The 20320-nt window shown below is 45.5% G+C and overlaps 1 protein-coding gene across 1 annotated transcript; it reads left to right on the top strand.

Moving 5' to 3' along the window:
* Positions 1-2413: 2413 nt before the first annotated feature.
* On the top strand, positions 2414-3196 carry LOC136994497 (olfactory receptor 287-like; the record flags this gene model as incomplete). Its single annotated transcript, XM_067312537.1, has 1 exon — positions 2414-3196. A coding segment is annotated over one exon (783 nt), but the record flags the coding sequence as incomplete, so codon positions are not given.
* Positions 3197-20320: the final 17124 nt, after the last annotated feature.

Genomic DNA, 20320 nt, shown 5'->3' with positions numbered 1-20320 from the left:
CTGGGGGTGTCCACACTGAGTACGAAGGAGGTGGACTAAGAGCCTGCCTGTACTCAGGGAAAGGGAAAGCCTTGCTCGCTGTCACCATGGATGAGATTGCTCTCGCTGAACTTCAGGTGAACAATTCAGAGGTCAAAACAGAGGTGCCTAGTCCTAACCTAGATGCATTAAGATGGTAAGAGAGGTCTGCATTATGTTGGCAGTTATAACTCTGAACCCTCAGGTTCACACTTCCTTTTGGAGGGGTAGAAGATAGTCAGGTGACCCTTAGGAACCAATGTCTCACCCCTGAAGAGCTCCCAGAGGTCTGCAATGAAGATGCCTAGATGTCAGTCTGTCACTCCAGCCTCCCTCTGCCCTTAGAGAGGAGGAATCTGATCCTCTCATCTCCTTTAGAAATCCACTTTGTGAAAAGTTGAATCATGTCCTAAACTCCACTGACTAACCTAAGGCAACCTAAGGTGTCTACCTCTTGAACATTTAAAATCTATCCTTTAGATGTCCAGCATTAGAAAGACAAGGCAGGGAGTGTGACAGTAGCTCCACAGAAACTGCTTTCACAGATTACATTTCTTGATAGCACTTTTAAAGATTTGGTGCTTCTCTCTCTTAGGCTGCCTCACAAAATGGATCTACAGTTCTGCAGGGATTAGGTCACCTGGGTACCAGCTATCATTTTAATTAATGTCTTGTCACCCTCTCAGACCTACTTTGCTGAGGAGCATCTCAGGAAAGCACAGAGGACCATGATTCTTCAGGGAATGCCAAAGAACTTTGGATGGTTTTACTTGAAAGGGAAAAAAGAAAATCAGAGCTTACTTCTGTCTGGCAGCACAGTGCATCACAACAAACGGCATTAGCAGCTGACTCAAAGAGGCTCTGCAAGAATCTTGAAATGAGACATGCCAGATTGTTCTCTCAAGGTTGTGGGAGGAGAGGGAAGGAGATGATGGTCTGCAGAAATTCTGCTGGCCTTCTATTTCCCCTTGACAGTGTTTCCTGCACGTAGATTAATGTAAGTAACTACTTTGCTGCATTTCACCTCATTTTTCTTTGATTCTTATTGTTGTTGTTGTTGTTGAGTTCCTAGACTGCCTGCCTGCCTGCCTGCCTGCCTGCCTGTGGTTGTCCTCCTTTGCCTGTGATATTTCTCAGGCAATGAGACCTTGCTGATCAGTCTGTGTCTATGTGCCTGGGTCTTTGACCCTTCCTCTGCTTTAGCTTGTTGGCCAGGTCCAGCTAAGCTGCACAGAGTAGTCCTGTTCTCTCTTTTGGGCTTATACAAGTTCCGTGAGCAAAAGCGGCAGGATGGAAAGGAGATGGTCTACATAGGGGTAGACTGTCCTGAGAGGACTGCACTGAGAATTTGTTGTCTTCACAACCTCAGGTAATGAATTCAGGACTGACTCCATATCAAACCAAGCTTAATTTTTCCAGTGTTCACAGAAAAAAAAAAAAAAAAAGACTTTTGAGTCTCTGTTAGTTTATTTGTTTATTTGTTTTACAGGATAGGGCTTTCTTTTATCCCCAGCTGAATGAATATCCCTAATCTTTTTATCTCCTTGGTTTTTCTTTTTATTTCTCTCTCTCTCCTTTATATTACTTTCTTTTTTATTTTTCTTTCTGATGGCCAGAAGGTTTTATCAAAACCATTTCTCAGCAAGAAAGATTGCTGCAACTGAAGAAGAATCTGTTTGTAAAGATTTCTGCTGTATAGGGAATAGTTCAAGCTTGGAGGGAAAGACCACAGTTTGAATCATAGAATATTTATCTTATCTCTTCTTGGCTTTGTCCCTCCATTGCCTTTATTTCCCATTGACCTCCTCCTTTGTCACCATTCTCCTTCCTTCTTTCCATTCCTTACCTAAAATCAGAAGGTTAATGTCACTTTGAAGAGGTGTTTTATCTTTCTCCAGGATGGATTTTCTCTCATCCTAAAATATAGATTTAAGATAGACTAGAGAAAGAATGACTGAGAAATGTCTATCTTTTTCTCCATTGGCTATAAAAGGACACTTGGGTGAGGAGCTCAAATGCAAAAACTTGCGAGTTGTTAATAGTGGATTCCTACTCTAACCTAGAAACTAAAGTTTGTTGTTACTGTTTGAAATGGTGTCTCCTTGCTCTGTGTTGTTTCTCCACGCCTCTTCTCTCTTCTCTGTTTTCCTTACAGACTTTTTGTGAGTGTCCCCATGTATCTCTTTTATTATACTTCTACATTTCTCTACCTGTCTCCACTCCCTCTAACCTTCTGAGGAATCGTTTCCTCCACTCACCATCTTCTCTTACTCACCGCAGCTCAGTTGCAGATATGTTGAACCATACGACTGTCACAGAGTTCCTTCTCTTGGGCTTCCCCTCCCTCCACCATCAGGAGTACCTAATAGCAATCACTTTCCTGGCTCCCTACCTGGTGATCTTAGTTGGAAACCTGCTGATCATTGCCCTCATTCTTTCTCACCGAGACCTCCACAGACCCATGTACTTTTTCCTCTGCAACCTCTCCTCTTTGGAGATCTTCATTGCTACATGCATCATACCCAAAACGGTAGCAAGCCTGTTGATGGGCAGCAAAGCCATCTCCTACCCAGCTTGCTTAACTCAGTTGCATTTCTTCACCTTCTTGGGTGTCATCGAGTTTGTCCTTCTGGCTGTCATGTCCTACGAGCGTTATGTGGCCATATGCTACCCTCTTCAGTACCCCATGCTCATGAACAGTCAACTTTGTGTTCAGCTCCTGTTGGGGTCATGGACTGCAGGTTTCCCGGCCACCATTGTCCCCACTGTCCTAGTTGTCAGGCTGCCCTTCTGCAATGACAATCGTATTGACCACTTCTTCTGTGAAGGCATGCTTTTGATCAAGCTGTCCTGTGCAGACACACGGACTGTGGAGCTGATAAATTTCATGAACGCTTTCACCATCCTCTTTGGCTCACTGGTCATGTCAGCAATATCCTACCTATACATCATTAACACCATCCTTAGGCTGCCCTCAGCTTTGTCGAGGAACAAGGCATTTTCTACATGCTCCTCTCACTTCACCATTGTCATCTTGGGCTATGGTAGCTGCATCTTCCAGTATGTGCAGCCTTCAAGTCACCACACTTCCTATTACAAAATGGTGGCCCTGCTCAACACAGTGGTAACTCCTCTGATGAGCCCCTTTATTTTCAGCCTGAGGAACGAGCAGATGAAGAAGGCTCTCAAGGTGGGCTTGAAGAGAAGTGTGATAATCTCCAGAAAATGTTTTTCCTTCTGAGGAGGGATTTTGTAAGTGGAGGGAAAAGGGAGGGGGACGGAACAAATGATTAGGATTCATTTGCTGAAATTACACCTTTCTTTCTTGGCAGTGTGAAGTTTCATGAAATCACACCAGTTTCTCTCCTGAAACATATCACCATGATAAGAGCTAAACCTTATATAAGGATGCCTTTCAAATGGTCTAAAAGCACTTTACAAACCCTGGTGAATACCCTGGTGATGGTGTTTTCTAAGAGTGGAAACTGAGACAGAAAGCAACAAGCTGAGGAGTTCCTCCTTCCTTGGCACACCAAATTCTCAAGATGGTTCACCTTCCTCCAGTTTGGATGCAGCTTCTCCTTGTCACACAGTCTCGTTTGCCTGCTTATTTTGGTGGCAGAGCTTTGTTGAACCTCTTTGCCTTTAGAAAGAGACAGAAAACAGGTGGAACAAATAAAAAGGAGAGCAACAATGGCTTTATTTCTCTGCTAAGTGGCACTTACTTCTCCCCATCAACCTCCTGGTCAGGACAAGAACACAGACAAAATAAAGCCTATATTACCCATCTAACATCAGCTCTCTTTTAAGCTGCAACAAAATCCAGAATATTGGTCAGTAATTTAATTGATGAGTAACAATGCAATTGCCCACAGGTCAAGCTTAATGAAATAAATGCCCAGTCCTTATGACACAATGCTGTCAGAGCCAATACTTCAGCTAATAGAACAGCTTCACACAGTGGAATTAGTTTGTCCACATACAGACATTTGTAACTTAAATGCCCTAAGCTGAGTGCATTGCCCAGCCTCCTGCGATAGTCTAGAGGATTATATCATCTCCTCTTATGCTAGTTGTCCATAGTACTTCAGAGGAATTATACTGAGCATAGGAGGCTCATCTGTTTAATAGGAAATGCCAGGTGCGCTGAACCACATGCTGGGCAATGTGTTATAATTTGTGCAAGTGAGGGACTTTAGATCAGTGAAGCCCGTCCTCTGCAGCCCCAAGGATTAGATTTAGACCTTAAGTTCTCTCCAACCCCTTCACCAAACAAAAGCGAACAAAAAATTCCTTTTCTCTAATCCTTGTCATGGTATTGCCATTTTGTAATTTTCATGGATTCATTTTCACTCATGACTTGCAAGACAAATATGTTGTTTTGGAATGAGAATCAAAACCAGAATTTGTTTATTCATTTTAAATAAAAAATATGAGATTGTCATTCTATCTGAAAGACTTTTTTATTATTTAAATCACTCACTCCCAATAGTACAGCAAACCAAGATGGATGAGTTTAGTCTTAAATGCCTAGCATGGAAATTTTGAAGGTAGTTAGTTGGATGACTCCCATCCCCTTTAAGTTGGCAAAGAATCCCACCAAGACATCTTCAGTGAAGAGACTTTGGAATCACAGATAGTGCTTTAACTTAGTTATCTTAGGCATCTTATTGTGAAAAATCCCCCTCAAAGTCACTGTGGCACTAATGTCTCTGATCTTTCTGGATAGAAAGCTACAGTCTGACTATCTGTGAGAGCCACACCTCTGGTTACAGCATAGAAATAACAGAACCTCACTGTTTGTCCACTGCTACCTCTACACCAATATCTTAGGTGCTTGCTTTGCTCTGATGGCATGGCCTCCAGACTGTTCACCTTATTCACACCAGGGAAAAGTCCAGGTGCAGTTGTGGGATAGTTCATTCAGGAATTTGCTTCTTCCATTGAAGGAACAGGTCACTCCAAGAACTGCTCCTTGCAAGGGGTACAAACAAGACCGTGCTGGGTGTTGCTTCCTCTGCTCTGTGCAGACGTCAAACTGTATTTTATGCCATAAGGCATGCAGCACATATCCTCACTGCCACACTACAAAACAAAACAAAGCCAGCCCTCACTTGATTTCATGTACCTTGAATGGAGGAAGCACACACAAAACGACATGCCTGTGTCTCTGGGCTGCAGGGGCACTACATGGGCCAGCAGACACCCAGGAGGCCCAGAAGTTAAGCAATATGAGCAGCATTTCCTGACAACAGGGTCTGCTTCTTGTAATGGATGTGCACAGTAAATAAGAGACTTTCTTCTGTGGATAAAGGTCCCCTAAATAGCTATCCACCTCCCTGACACCTGAGCTGCATGAATAATGGATTTTTTTTTAATAGGTGAATTGAAAATGAAATAAGTAAATTAAAAAAAAGGTGGACTTTGAGGACCTTGCTAAATGAACACAGAAATATTCTAGTCCACTGCAAACCCTTTCTTAGATCTAAAATGTTATGTTCCTTCTGAAAGTACTGACAACAGAAGTTGTATACACCCCAGCCAGCAAGAGGGTGGCCCTGAAGCTCTTGTGTTGCCTACTCCTGTAAAGGCATCAGTAACATGCTCCATGAATGTGACAGGAGAAAGTAAGTGCCCAAAGTAAATTTCTAAGATCTGCATGAGAGAACGTGGGTCAGAAATCATTTGTATTCCATTACTTTCTTCCCAAAAGACTGTGTCCATGCTGCCATCCAACAGAGTAGGTCTTCTTTCTGTGTAAAACTTTCAAACATTTTTGCTTCCTTCTAACAGAAATATGATGATATTCCTCTTTAGTTTCATCCTAAATTGTAAACCAGCTCAAGTGAGATAAATAATTTTCTACAGCTGCCTATTCCTGTTCCCAAGTATAAAGGGAGGCCAAATGATTAACACAAACTAAGACAGCTCAACTCCACAAGTGCAAAGGCCACCCTACCAGACTTCTGCTAAGTCACTGTTTTCACGGAGGGACTCCATATGATCTTTTGATAATGCACCCTACAAGCTTGGGAAGAGAGTTTGCCCTGTGTCAGTATGATTCCAGCCCCCCAGTTTGTTGTGTGATAAGCACAAAAGAACAATCTACGGATAAGCAGCTTGTAGCAGCATGGGTGCCTTCTTCCCTTTCTGCTCCCTGGAAGGCATGGACCTGGCTGCATATTTCAAGCACTACACATGTTTGAAAGTGAGGTGTTTTCTGGAAAAGGAACTAAGGGATGGAAAGGGAATGGTCATGAAGGGACAAATGTTGAGAGAGGAAGATAGAATTAAAATTTTCAAAACTGCCTCTTCATGCCACGATACCGACTTCTTTAATCCTGTAAACATTACTACACAGCTGGCACACCTGCTTCCCAGCTATCCTAAACACAGGAGTTGTTCCAAAGCTATATTAGAACAGGAAAATGTTAAAACTCAGCTTGCTCTTTCTCAGATCAGGTAACAACAGTCTGCGCAGTTTTGGAATCTATCTATCTCCTGAATACGTCTACTTCGTGCAGATCACTTGACCATCTCTCTTGGGCTGAAGACACACATTCAGACAGATGCATGCATGCATGGTTAAATGCATCTTTTCTGTCATGATATGAAAGATAAAAAAGAACTGGTTGGGGATGGGATTATCAATGGCAACCTGAGCATCTTGATTAGAAGAGTGAGGGCTGTGTAAAAGACAGAAAACTCTTTGCTAGGGTTTGGCAGGATGTTGGGTTTTGGTAAGAGATACGCAATGATTAGGGTGCTGTAGAAAATTTTACTACAGTGAGGTGGAAGGAGATGGCTGAGAAAGCCTTCTGTCTTTCTCTGGTAGAAGGGGTTCCCAAAACAGTGAATAGGGTACTAACACGTCCCAGGCCTGGCAGAATTGAAAGGCATGGGAATGCTGCTTAGCAATCACCAACATAACAATGTGGATATTCCCCAGGAAGGTCATAATGCAGATAACTAGAACCAGCGGGAAGAAGAAAGTCTGAAATTCTGGGACATTAGTGTACCCTAGAAGGCTACTTTTGGTAACAGATGTCCCACCGTCCCACGTCTATTCCATAGGATAGCACTAGATGGCCCCTGGAAATGGACATTCATGAAGTTCATTTGAAACACGCTAGTGTAACTTTGTTAGGCTTAAACATGAGAAACAAATGAAACCAGATTACATCATGTGCTCATTCAAAACTTTTGTGCTTAACAAAACTCTTAATTTCTCCTACTAGCCACCCTGTGGATTAGAGGCAATGACAAGCTCATTAGGGTTCCCACAGTCTCACAAACTCCCAGGGGAAAGTTGCCCAGCGTGAAGTGAAATCACAGGACTAAAGTGTCTTGGAGGTTTAATGGGGCTTGCTGAGGGCTGTTGGAGATAGAGCTGCTGCCAGAAGTCCATGTCTTTCACCAGGCACTGATTAGACCAGACTGTCAGAGGCACCACTTGCAGGAGGACAAAGGAAAGGGACAGAGGTTCTTCCCTCAAGTAGCACCTTTGATGTGGGGTGTCTCTTCCATTTTTGACACGCATGCACTCACAGAGTTTTAAAGCTTTGCTTCAATGCAGTCTACACATCCCTGCAGCCCCAGCCCTGTGTAACTCTCCCCACATCATCCTCCATCCTCAAGCAGTGCCTCTCAGGGCTGAAATATAATCCTTGCAACTTCAATCTTCCTGATATTCCTCAGTCCTAGCCTGCAGGCCCCCTGCAATCTGACCCCATCTGTTGGTACCCAATGTCTTCACAAGGAACCTCATGGTATCCGAAAACTGCTCCGCATCCCCCAGATCCCACTGTTTGAGTGGTGCCTCTCAATCAGAAATCACAAGCCACGCTATGTAACACCTGCCCTTTTTATCCCTGAACTTCCACTGACCACCAAAAGTTTTAGTCTTCAGCTCCTTCTTCTCCCAGCTCATAAAGTGGGCACTTGGGATGCTCTGTAGTGCGTAAAGGGCTGGTAAATGAAACCAGGACGTGCAAGAAACTGGCAGCCACCTGCTGCAACAGCTAGATAACAGGCTGGATATCCTAGGACATGTAAAATGGCACTAGACAGCTGCTTAAGCAATCGAAGGCTGGTTGGTGGAATTACTCCCCAGCCCTATGAACTGAGTACATTTCCATGTGAGATCAACTATGCAGCTCATGTGGAGGTACCTCCACATGAACACCCACAGTCAGGTGTCAAACTCTCTGAACTGAATCTTCTCTGAAGCATCTTCCTTAGGATGATTTGCATCCCATTGGAAAATCAACTTATTCTCTTCATTGATGGCCAGGGTACATCAAGCTGTGGCTGTCTGCACTTAAAATATCTCAGTTTAGCCAAGGCAGAGCCTCTTCCTGCGGTCTTCATTTCTCAAGGATAGAGAACACTTTTTCCATCCAACCCCTCTCCCCACCCCACCCTACCCCACACCTCCCTCCCTAAAGAAGCAAAGCAAAAGAAACAAGACTTGAGAGCTGGAGAAAATGCTTTGTTGTGAGGGTTTCAGATTCTGCCATAGGCACAGGAACTTCCTCCCACAGAGCCCCCTCCCCAGCTAGCAGGGAAGGGCAGGGATGGGGTGCAGTCAGGAAACGTAGCTCGCGAGCTGTATGGCAGGAGCTGTTGAGGAGGGGGTTGGATACCAGTGTACTGTTTAATAGACTACAGTCAGGAAGCAATCAAGTGGACATTTTTCCCTGAAGAACTTCCAAAAATGAACCCTGAAGAAAACAAAATCTACAAAATTGAGAAGATAATTGCTGTAAAGGAAGAAAGAAACAGCTGCTGGTAAAATGGTATAGCTGGTCCATAAATTGAACAGTTGCATAGAAGCCTCCCAAGTGTGCACGCCTAATTTTGGGGGATGGAGTGGGGGAAAAAGAGGATAGAGGACAGTGGTTTTTACATCATACTGTCTAGCAATGTCAGCACCAGGGTTTGCCACCAAACCCAAGTCAGATTTTGCCATAGAGCAGGTGAGGACCCTGGAGCACTCAGGCAAGTGAGAGCTGGGGCTGGCAGAAGTACAATATCGGCACAGCTGGAATAACATCAAAGATAAACTACCTTTGGAACCACGCTGCTGGGTATAGCATGGCACTATCCTTCACAGAGAGGCTGTTCACTGCCCCTCTCCATCCTGATGGATAGTAGCAACAATCTTACTAGCCCCGCAGCATAGCTTCAACGATTGACTTTTCAGCCATAATCCTGGTCTAGATCGCATGATGAAGAAAACAGATGAAAATCTTCAAAGTTTTTGTACAGCCAGGGGCTAGTGCAGGGGAATTAGCTGCCTGATTTAGAGTTTAGGTCTCAGCTCAGATCTTAGCTTAGCTTAAGCTCAGAGGTAAGATTTGGACCTGAGCTTGAACTAGATGCTCTGACAACTGAAATTAGGTGGAAAAATATTCACCTGCATATCTCCGTATTCGTATTTCCTTATTCCTGGGGGTAGCAGGACCTTAATATCCCACACCCAGATACTTGACACTCCCAGTCTTTTGCAGTGCAGCCATTTCAGGCCTTCTCTGAATGCCACACAGCTGACACCTGAGAGAGAACTGAGTTACTTGCCAAGGCTTACACTGTGGAGCAGGCAGAAGGCAGAGGCAGGACCTATCTGCCACTTTTGGAGCTGCATTCTTGTTCTTCAAGTGTCCCGTATGAACAGAGAGCAATATGGAGCTCCAACAAGAGCATGGAACCGCAATGAAATCAAACTCCCAATGACGCACTGAGGAAGAGTACCAAACTGTCTCTTTTTTGTAGGCAATTTGCACTATGTTAACCAGATATGGACCTAGAATAAGATGATGCCCAGGATGAGATGGGAGCTGGGGCATTTCTGAGCAAGAAAGGAACAATTTGGCACAAGCTTTTGCTTTTGCAGAATTGAGTTCTTATATATTTCTTTGCTATATCCAAGCACTGTGTGAAGGCAAACTGGACATGATTTGTCCTGGGTGAGTGCATGTTAAGCCCCATTTCTAGAGCTAGAATGGCAGCTGTGATGGGGAATGAGAAACAGAAGTGATAACTGCAAATAGCTAAAGAATGGAGGAGGTGCAATCAGTCTCAGACAATTGTATACACCTTGGAGAAAGCTGCAAAGTCTAAGCTGCTCTTCTGTACTTCCTCTGGGGTCCATGGAGAGAGCCTTCCTTAAGGAAACCCATTGCTTTCTCATTCATTTGTGCAGAGCACTTTTGGTAAATCACTCTCTTCATAATTTTTCCCATTGGCCAAGGGGACCATGTCTCCATCTGGAGGAAAGATGATGGTCCACAATGGGAGCAGATACTTCTAGAGTGGTTTCAGCTGCCTACATGAAGTAGGATAAGTCATGCCTCCTAAATTCTACCTTTTCTTCCTGGGGAATCAGAAGAGAGGCTCGATGATAAGGTCAGACGTAGATATTATATTAAAGACATCTATACTTGGGCAAGAGAGATCCTTCCGCAGACTTTCAGGTGGCAGAATTAGAAAGCAGTGAAGCCACTCCGTTCTGACTGGACATAAAGGAAAAAATGACCACGAGGAGAGTCAGGTGCTGGAACACATTGCTCAGACAGGCTATGGAGTGTCCCCTCTTGGAGGTTTTCAAGATGCCACAGGACAAGCCCAGAGCCTCCTGGTCTGACTTCACCACACACCATGCTCTGAGCAGCTGCGCAGCCTAGATGACCTCCCAGGGTTCCTCTCTCCCTTTCACATTCAGTGGAGAGGCAGAGGAGTCTCCTTGTCATGAGGTGCAAGTCAAAGAGAGCTGAGAGGAATCATGCCCTCCTGCTCCCCTTGACCTAAAGCAGGGGCAGAGGAGAACGCTCTGCACCTCCCATGTAGGAAAGAGGAATCCTGTGTGCGAGTCTGTATCAGTAACTTGGCTTCCTCTGGCCCCCAGCAAGTCAGGTACCTTTGCCTCTGGGAAAGGTCTGGGTTTCCTCTCTCCTCAGAGGGCAGAGCCTGGCACCTCTGAGGGTGAGTCATGGCATCCCCCATTGCAAGTCTCCAAATGCCTGCTGACTCTGCTTTTCTCCCCACTGACCACTCATGGAGTGTGGAAGGAGAAGCTGTGGCACCTGTCTCACTCTAGTTCTGCTCCATGAGTTTGAGGAGACCAGTGCTCATTCCCCTGGCTCGTGCTCACTCTTCCTAAGAGCATGCTGAAAGGCCATAGAGGTGTGGGCGAGGGCAGCTCAGAGCTTTCATCCCCACAGGGCTTCAGTTACCCAGGGCTCACTTTCTGCAGCACAAAGAGAGAGCTGAGCTGCAGCAAGGACCTTCAGGAGACTCACTTGTGCCATAAACACCAGAGACACTGCAGAGCAGGTGACATTCAGGTGCTGCTGAAGACTCACAGCAGGAGATGTTGAAAGACGAGTGCAAGGGCAGAGCAAGGAATGAGCCTTGGCTCAGGGTCTGTAGACAGACTAGGAAAGAGGGGGAAGTAGTGGGGAAAAGGCTGAGGGTGAGACCCAGGCCTTGCTTTTCATTCTCAGGTACCATTGGAGGAAAGGTCACCACACCATGCTGAGGATTACAGGCAGGAGCTATATGTGCTGAGGCAGATCTGGGTGTTGTTAACGTGCCAGTGGCCCTTTGTGCAGTGACAACCAGGGAGGGAGACATGTGCCTCACTCCAGGCCTTTCCTTCATGTCTTCTTACTCCAGCTCACTCCTTCCTCTAGATGCCCTCTCTGAGTCCTTGACACTGCTGAACAGAGATACAGGGAGCATGGCTGTGGTGCAGAGCTAGAGCTGTATGGTTGCTGCAGGGCATCAACTGATGGGCACTCGCACACTTCAGCTGAGAGAAAGAAGAGTTTGGGCAGAGTGTATGGGACCACTGTGCCTACACATGTGCCTTAATTTCCTGCCTCTCTGAATCTTTCTCTCTTGCTCTCGCTCTCCATCTTGCTTTTGTTTTAGGGATCAGTCTCGGTCTCCCAGCTCTCTCACAGTTGACTCTTCAGCCATCCACCAAGGATGTGATTCACAGGCAGCAGTGAATCTGGGACACCCTCCCTATGGAAGCACCTTTGGCAACAATTCATCCCCGTATAGGCAGGGTGAATCACTGACTCATCCATCCCAGGAACTCCCTGGGCTGTCTAGATGTCTGCTTCAGCCATCTCCAACTCACTGTACAAGGTCTAAAGTTTGCAGCAGGGAATCACCAGGGACATCATTTTACCTGACCCCAGTGTTATGAAAGGCCAGAGGAGGAGTGGGCAAAGAGCTCTGTCTTGCAGCCATGGACGTTCCCTGGGCAGCTACTCAGGCATGTGTCAGGGGTTTACCATAAGCATGTGCTTGACCCTGCTTCCACACTACCTCAGTCCCCACTCACCCTTGGGGCACTCATCCGCCTTCATCACAGTGCTGAACAGGGAGCCCTGAGAGCTCAGCTGGAAATGCTGAGGTCCAGGTGCTGTGCTGCTGCTGCTGCTGCTGCTGCAGGTGACAGCTCAAATGCTCTCAGAAATTAAAACCGAGGAGGAAAAGATGTGCAGGAAATGAACTTCCCTCTCCTTTTCCCTTCTTCCCCATACAACAGTTCTCTTCCTCATGTTGCCTGGATGGCTCAGGTACCCCTTCTCTGGCATTCACTTTTTCCCCTCCATTCTGTCCCAAGTTACACAACTGCTTGTAAGTATCCTCTCTAACAGTCCCTTCCAAGACTGAGCTAGTAACTCCTGACCACTCTTTGCCAACAGAAAGAGATGGACTGTCCAGTGCAGAATCGTCTCCTCAGAAAGCACGTGTTTCAGGGAGTTGAGACCACTAACTCTTTTCAGAGTCCATCCTTCTTCTGTGAGAAGAAACAACCTTTGGCATGACGTGTTCCCCTAAAGGCTATTTTTGCATGATGGGGCTTTTTCTTTCTGGCACATCTGCCTGTTGCTCGAGAGCAGAAGGATTTGGCCAACAGCTATGCCGGGTATTCCTGGGAATATCTTCAGGCATAGTAAGTTAAATATGAGCAAATGTACATTCCTTTTTAATCCACAAAGTGAAATAGGCACCTCAATGGAGCAGCTCACCTGTCTAATCAGAGGAGGTTCCCCTGGGATGAGCAGTTTTGCCCTCCAGAAGAACCTGTTCCTGTCCTTTCACTAGGAATGAAGCCCCTAAACCAAATGTGAATTCGGTTAGATGAGTGCAAATCTCATGTTGTCTCTGTCAACCTTTTTACCACAAACACAGAAGTGCATGCTCTTTCTCTGCGGTTCCCTTCCTGCCAAGTGGGTTTGACAAGAAGGACCTGCAGCGCTACAAGGAGAAAGAGGAATGGGGCAACTGGACATCTCCAGTGGAGTTCCTCCTGCTGGTACTGGGTAATGTCCCCAAGCTTCAGATGCCGCTCTTCCTCCTCTCTCGCATGATCTACCTGGTGACCATGTTTGGGAACATCCTCATTGTTGTGCTAGTGGTGGCACACAGGCGTCTTCATAACCCCCAGGTACTTCTTCTTGGGGAATTTCTCCAGTGTGGAAATCTTCTACACCTCCACCATTCTGCCCAGGCTGCTGGCCAGTGTCCTGACTGGGGACAGAACCATTTCTGCTCATGGCTACATGACACAGTTCTATTTCTTTGGCTGTTTTGCCGCTGCTGAGTGTGACCTGCTGACCACCATGTCCCTGTGATCGGTGCTTGGCCATATGCCAACCCCTGCTCTGTGCAAGCCTCATGAACTGGAAGGTGTGTCTCCAGCTGGCATCTGGGTCTTGGCTAGCAGAAATACTAATGTCTACAGCAGTGATGTGGTTATTTTCTCAGTTACAGTTCTGTGGCCCCAGTGCCACTGATCACTTCTTCTGTGATTCTACCCCTTTGCTAGAGCTCTCCTGCAGTGACACCACAGTGCCTACGCTGGTTACTTTCATAATCTGCTTTCTGGATGTAGTCTTCCCTTTGCTATTCACTCTGGCATCCTGTGTCTGCATCAGAGCTGCTATCCTGAGGATCCCCACCAGCATGAGGAGGCAGAAGGCTTTCTCCACCTGCTCCTCTCACCTCACCATGGTCACTGTTTTCCATGGGACCTTCACCATTGTCTATATGAAGCCCAGAACAGCTCTGCTGAGACAGCTCAATAAAATGCTGTCCCGTTTTTCTACACCATCCTCACGCCCATGGTCAATCCACTCATCTACAGCCTGCAGAGCAGGGAGATCAAGGGGACTCTTGGAAAGGCACTCAGGAAAACTGTGGCCTCCACACAGAGCTCATACTAGTTGTGATCCACCAGGAATGAACTGACCTAGCATGGCAGACTTGTAAATGCATGTTCTGTGTATCAGGTGTAGCTTTCAAAGTGCAGCATATAGAGAAGTTTGTGGAATGGGAAGGGGGAGAAGGGAATAAATGTCTTAGGGGAATATAGGCCTGGTGTAGAAGAGTGCAAAGAATATCCCTGGCTGTCTTCTTTCTTTAAAATAAACCCAATTATCATGCTGGAAGTGGGAGCTCTTGAAATGTCCTAGCTTTCTTTTTCTGTGAAGAGCATAAAGGAATTTCAGCCGTAATGTGAGCTCCTTCCAGGGTCAAGCGTTGACGTATTTTCCTGTCTGTGGGCTCCTGCGATGGTAGCCCTCTCTCTCAGCTGTACATATTCCCAGAGTAGAGGTCTGTATTGTTAGTTACTGTTCTGTTCAGTGAAGATCGCCAGTGCAACAGAGTTGACTGCACCCATGCATGCACCTCCTATGAGTCAGGATGGCCTCAGGTACGCCGAACATGGATGTGGGCAGGGGTCACAGAGCTGGGGCCTAGTGAAGAGGTCTGCTAGGGACTGAGGCAAGAGGGGGAAAACGGAAGCAGAAATGGGAAATGTGCAGGCATGTGAAAGGGCTTCCAGTGCTCACATGTGGCCAACAGCACTGCTGCCTGTGGTTGAGGCCGTCAGTGAAAGCCTGGCTGTGAGTCAGCCCATCCTGAGGTTGGTGCCTAACACAAGCCACATGCAGCACCTCACTCCTTCCACGGTCTGACCAGGGAGCCTGGGCCATCAGAGCAAGCGGAGAAGACTCCTGGATTTTCCTGTTGCCCTGCTGAGATGAGCCTATCCCTAAAGCCTCCCTCCTGTGCATGCCTAGAGCATGTCCCTCACGCAGCTTTCGGCACCTGGGCTGGCCTTCTGAGGAGATACAGCTCTTATCTGTGGAGACAGAAGCATATAAGAAGTATATCAACAGAAGCTGATTGCGATTTGGTCACCAGAGGCAGGGCCTGACTTCATCTTCCTCTGAGCCTTTGTTCTCAGCCAGCCTCCCACCACCCTGCGTTCCCACCTCATCTCTTTTGCCAGGTCAGTCCTCATGTGTGTTGCACCTGCTCTGGAGCGGGAGAAACCTTACTCTGAAGTGGCTGTTTTCCCTCCCGTTGCCCAACTAAGTTGAGGCATGGAATTCCTCGGCACATCCAAGATACCGCAGGGCATCTCCATATTGACAGTGATAAGTGGGCAACTGAATCAAGCCTTTCCACTGGACGTGTCTACATTTGAGAAGATGAATCCCATCTCTCCTTTTCTCTGAGGTTTCTTGCAGAGGGGAATTGTGAAAGGCGGTCTCATAGTCTCAGCCCCTCTAAAAAGTTGTAGGTCCTTCTGCAGAGGAAAGGTACATTTTCTGGGTCTTATTTTCCCAGTGCTTTAAGCAGAAACCATACTGCCCCCTTCTTCCCTTTGCATCGTTTCCTACACACACACACACACACACACACACACACACACACACAGAGTTTAATTACTCATTTGCTTCCCACTGGCTAACACCGATCTTATGAAGGGAGCCCTCATATTTTCTTCTTTTCCTATCCCTAATCCTTTCTCCTTGCTTTACTCGCACAGTTCATGCTTACCATGGCCTCTGAAGATCTCCTCAGTCTTTGCTTTCTTTGCTTTCCCTTGTCTGAATTCATAGATGAAAGCCTGCATTTTTTTTCTTTTTAATAACTGAACCAATACCATCCTGCTGCACTGGGAGATGAAAAGACGAGTGTGTCGATAATACAGAAAGCTTCTCTAAGAGTCAGGTGCCATACCCCGAGGGATGAATATGGTATAAGTGTAGAGTGACAGAAATCAATCATGAAATTCTGCATACCCTGAATTTCCTCCAGCATATAACTATAACCAATGTGTAGATTCTCTGGGTGGCATTCATCTACCTTAACCTCAGATATTTGAATGTTGGTCTCTAAGTCTTAACACAGTGATACTGGCTCTGTTACATACTTAAGAGCAACATTTGCAGAGGATAGTTCGGTCTCCAAGAACTGATGTGTTGGATGCCCCTGGAAGTGGTTTCATCATTCCAAAATTCCTTTTTCTCCCCACAATAACTTTCTATGGGGATTGAAAGTGGGGACTTTGAGCAGCAGTATGAGATGGGCTCTCAAGCAGAAGCATAGTGAGCTCTTGACACACTCTGACTCCCAGGCAAGGAGAGTGATGGATCACACGGCGCTCCCTCAGGACAGTAATGGGCTTGGCTTGAGTGTCCTTGGGTGGGTGCTATCTTCCTTTCAGACAGAAAGAATGAATACCAGCAGGTACAGTGCAAGCTTCTCCCTGATCAGCGATGAAATATGTAAACACTGATATTCCTGTATGAAGCAACCATTCCCCATTTCCTGAAGAACTGGACTTCAGTCACCTCCTGCATCCCAGGGTGAGCTGAGCCTGGAAGCAAGATGCTCTTTTTAATGATGTACACAGGTTGCTGGGGGATGACAAAGAGAGGGAAATCTGGAAAATACTGTGTTTGAAAGTGGTAGGAGAGAGAAAAGAACTTGAGATATGACAGCGATCAAGGTGATAGCTAGGGGGAAAAAGTATGAGCCACATAGCTTGCTTTTCTTTGAGGGGGGTGTTGGACCCAATGACCTCCAAAATAAGAAACCTATTTCCTTGAGTATCCTCAAATTTAATCTAGGTTTACGAGTGAGTCCCCTGCAATTCACTTCAACCAACTTTTATGATCCAAATCTCAGATGGTCAGGGAGAATTCCCTGGTAGTCAAAATCAGCCACAGCAGAGAATGGCAGATGCTCTTCTAAGCTGGGCTCCTAAAACAGGTAGGATGAGTCCCCCTGTGGCGATGTGAAGATGCTGGTCGCCTGTCATTAACGTGGGAGGGAGCTGAGGTGACTGAGGTGAAGCTGAGGTGACTTTGACACAAGAAGCTCTATGACTTGATAGGTGTAGGTGTTCAGAAGGGCACAGGTTTCCTGTACATGACATGCACATGCCCAGGGCATCTGGAATACCACTGGATGCCTGCACAAGGTACCATCCAACAGAGCTTCCTTTCTTAGCCTGCCTTCACACTCTGAGAGTCATTTATAGAGGGATACACCTCACCTTAAGCTAATGCGCTAGGTTAGCCCACATGACTTGTAGCCAACAGTAGCTGTTTCTCTTCACTGACTACAAAGGAAGCTCAGGGAGAGACAGCTCTATGGTAGCCATCCCAAGTTAGGCAACAGAGTGCTCCTAGCTCTGTTTTTCTTGGTCCAGAGAGCTCCTTGAGTCTTCTGTAGAATCATTCCACCTTGACTTGTTCCACACAAGGTGGAAGCAGAAGTCTAGACAAACTCCTTCTTCCCCTTTCCCCTAGCATCAGGGCAGAAATTCATCTAGTCTCTCCCTTTGCTCAAACAAACAGACACAGTTACTGAGGCATGAAAAAAAAAAAGAAAAAAAGGAAAATTATTCCTGCCTTCTCAACTTACACCCTAGATCATCACCTCTTTCCCCAATAGAATGATCTCCTGTGAGATCCCCAAAAGCTCCAGGCAAGAGCACATGCCAGAAGGTAAGCCGTCCAACAGCAGAACATACAAAGCCAAGGAAGTCCTACTGTTGATAAGGATGAGGCGATCCAAAAAGTAGGGAGAAGCTCTGTGGAGGGGAAGTTGTAAAATAATTTAGGAGAATGGCTTGAAAAGAGGTCACAGACAGCAGTCGTTCTGGCTTGGAGGGCAGGTGAAGGAAGAGGACTGAGATCTCTTCACTCTAGAAGGCACTGACTCAGGCTGGGAACATGAGGCTACTGAATGGCTCTAGGGCCTGCTCAATGGACCTCAAGACTTTCATTCTTTGTGGAGCACCAGTGCATGGCACACAGAAGATTCCATTATAGTCAATGGAGGTCAACTACTTAAATATAAGCACCTATGAAGCATCTAAGAAGATGCAGTCACCGGGTTCTGAACCAGAAGTGTCTGCTGTCTTTTCTTCCATCCCCATGCAGACGTCTAAGATAGCCTAGAATATTAAAAAATGGCAGTACATGCCCATGCTTCATCATCTAATCATTTCCCTACATTCGTTCAGCAAAATTGCTCTGCAAACTGCATGGACACTGTTGGCCAGATCACTACTGAATTTAATGGGAGCTCAGACCGCTTGCATTGCAGACACTTCGACTTGGCTGTCTGGAGCTGAATCCCACTGCTGCAGTGCAACTGTTCATATCAGTGTCACTGTCTGCTGCCCCTTCATAGTCAGGGGAAAAAGAATGGCATCTGCAGAAGATGATGAATCCAGGCAGTTTAGATGGTGTCTTAGCAATGGAAGGCTCTCCATTTAGCAAAGCATACCTCTCTCCACTTGACTCTAGAGTGACCATGGTTTAGATGAGAAGGGTAAAATAAGTATAATGGAATCTGATCCAGATGTTAATTGCTTGGGTTTTTTGAGGAACATTTCAGGAAAAAAAAAATCATCTCATTTTATTTACTGTTTGTATCTAGCAAAACTAATAGCTATCAACAAATCATACAGCCTGACGTTACCCATTCATTCTGAAAGACCAGATTTTATCATGGCTACTGGCATCTCCTGGATTGCCTGATGAACTTTATTTCCACTTGTATTCTTAACAATTTAATGACAGATTTATGACTACTTCCTTTACTCTAGCAAGGCAAAGTGTGTAAGAGGCAGTCTTTTTGTTTATGAGGCCAAGTCTTAGAGAAGTCAATGCTACTTAAACATGGAAAATTGCCTCTTCTTGCACCTCAGACAAGATAGACATGAAAATCTTTTCACTTTATCTTCCGCTTTTTCATATAACTAATTTAAGCAACTTTAAGCCTAAACTGGTCATCCAGTCTCTCTGCAATCAGTGGAGAGAGATAGAGCTACTGGGGCACGAGTCATGCTGTTCCTAGGGTCAGGATCCCTCTGAGATTCCACCTCCCTGGGGCTTCTGCAGAGCACCTTAGGCCGTATGGCTGTCTATTAGGTGACTGAAGTAAGATGAGTGCACCAATTGAAACAAAAGCAACATTCTTCAGTGTTAATGCATCATGAAGTACAAAGCATCTGCTCATTATGGGTGTACGGCGAGAGAGCTAAAGTTAAGGCAAGGAACAAAGAGTGAGATAATTGAAGAGAAGAAGAAAACATCAAGAGAAGCAAGGTGGAATAATGCATAGATGCTAGTAATAAGTAGGAGCTTGCAGTGACTGAAAATAAAGGTCTTCACAGGTTGATTTTGCCAGACCATCTCTCAACAAAAACAACAAAAATCAGTAAAACGAGACCTTTGGGGAATTGTGAGCTCTTGGAAAAATCTGCTCGTTTTCAAGGACAGAAATTGCTAGGAACCTTTTTATTTTGTCAGAAGGACGGCACCCGCAAAAAAGAAAAAGATCAATGAAGTCATTGACTCTGGTTTTATTTCAACAGACTTTTTGTCCTCAGCAACTTTGTGTTTCATGTGGGACACCTCATTTCAAGCATGCTGTGTTTAAACACTGGAATCTCCCAAGTAATAATACAGTTATGACACTAAAGATACAATATGAGCACTTAATAAATAATGATGCAGCATTCTGAGGAAACCATAGCCTTTATTTTCAATGACAACACAGACATTTGGAGAAATGTAATAATGAATCATCTCTTTGAAATCATACATTCCTCTTTCAGTTAAAGCTTTCCCAAGAGGTTTGGGGGAAAAAAAAAAAAGTGGGTGAAGGGCAAGAGGGTTGTTAATTACCTTATCTCTCTCTATATATAAAAATTGCAAAAATACTTTAATATATAAAGCCCAACCAATCTGTTTCTTCCAATGCTGCAAGGTACTGTGAAGGCAGATTATTCTACTTCGTTTTTTAAATGCACCAATCACCTGCACGCTTAAGAAAGCCTAATCCACAGCTACTTTCACAGAGACAATTCATATAGTTCGCATCATAAACCAAATCATAACATTTAACTGATGGGAAAAAAAAAAAAAAACACAACTTTGGGAGGGGGTCAAATCTGATAGATTTA

Source organism: Apteryx mantelli, chromosome 29 (genome assembly GCF_036417845.1).
Source record: "Apteryx mantelli isolate bAptMan1 chromosome 29, bAptMan1.hap1, whole genome shotgun sequence".
NCBI lineage: Eukaryota > Metazoa > Chordata > Aves > Apterygiformes > Apterygidae > Apteryx > Apteryx mantelli.
This window is presented reverse-complemented; position numbering and strand designations above follow the sequence as displayed.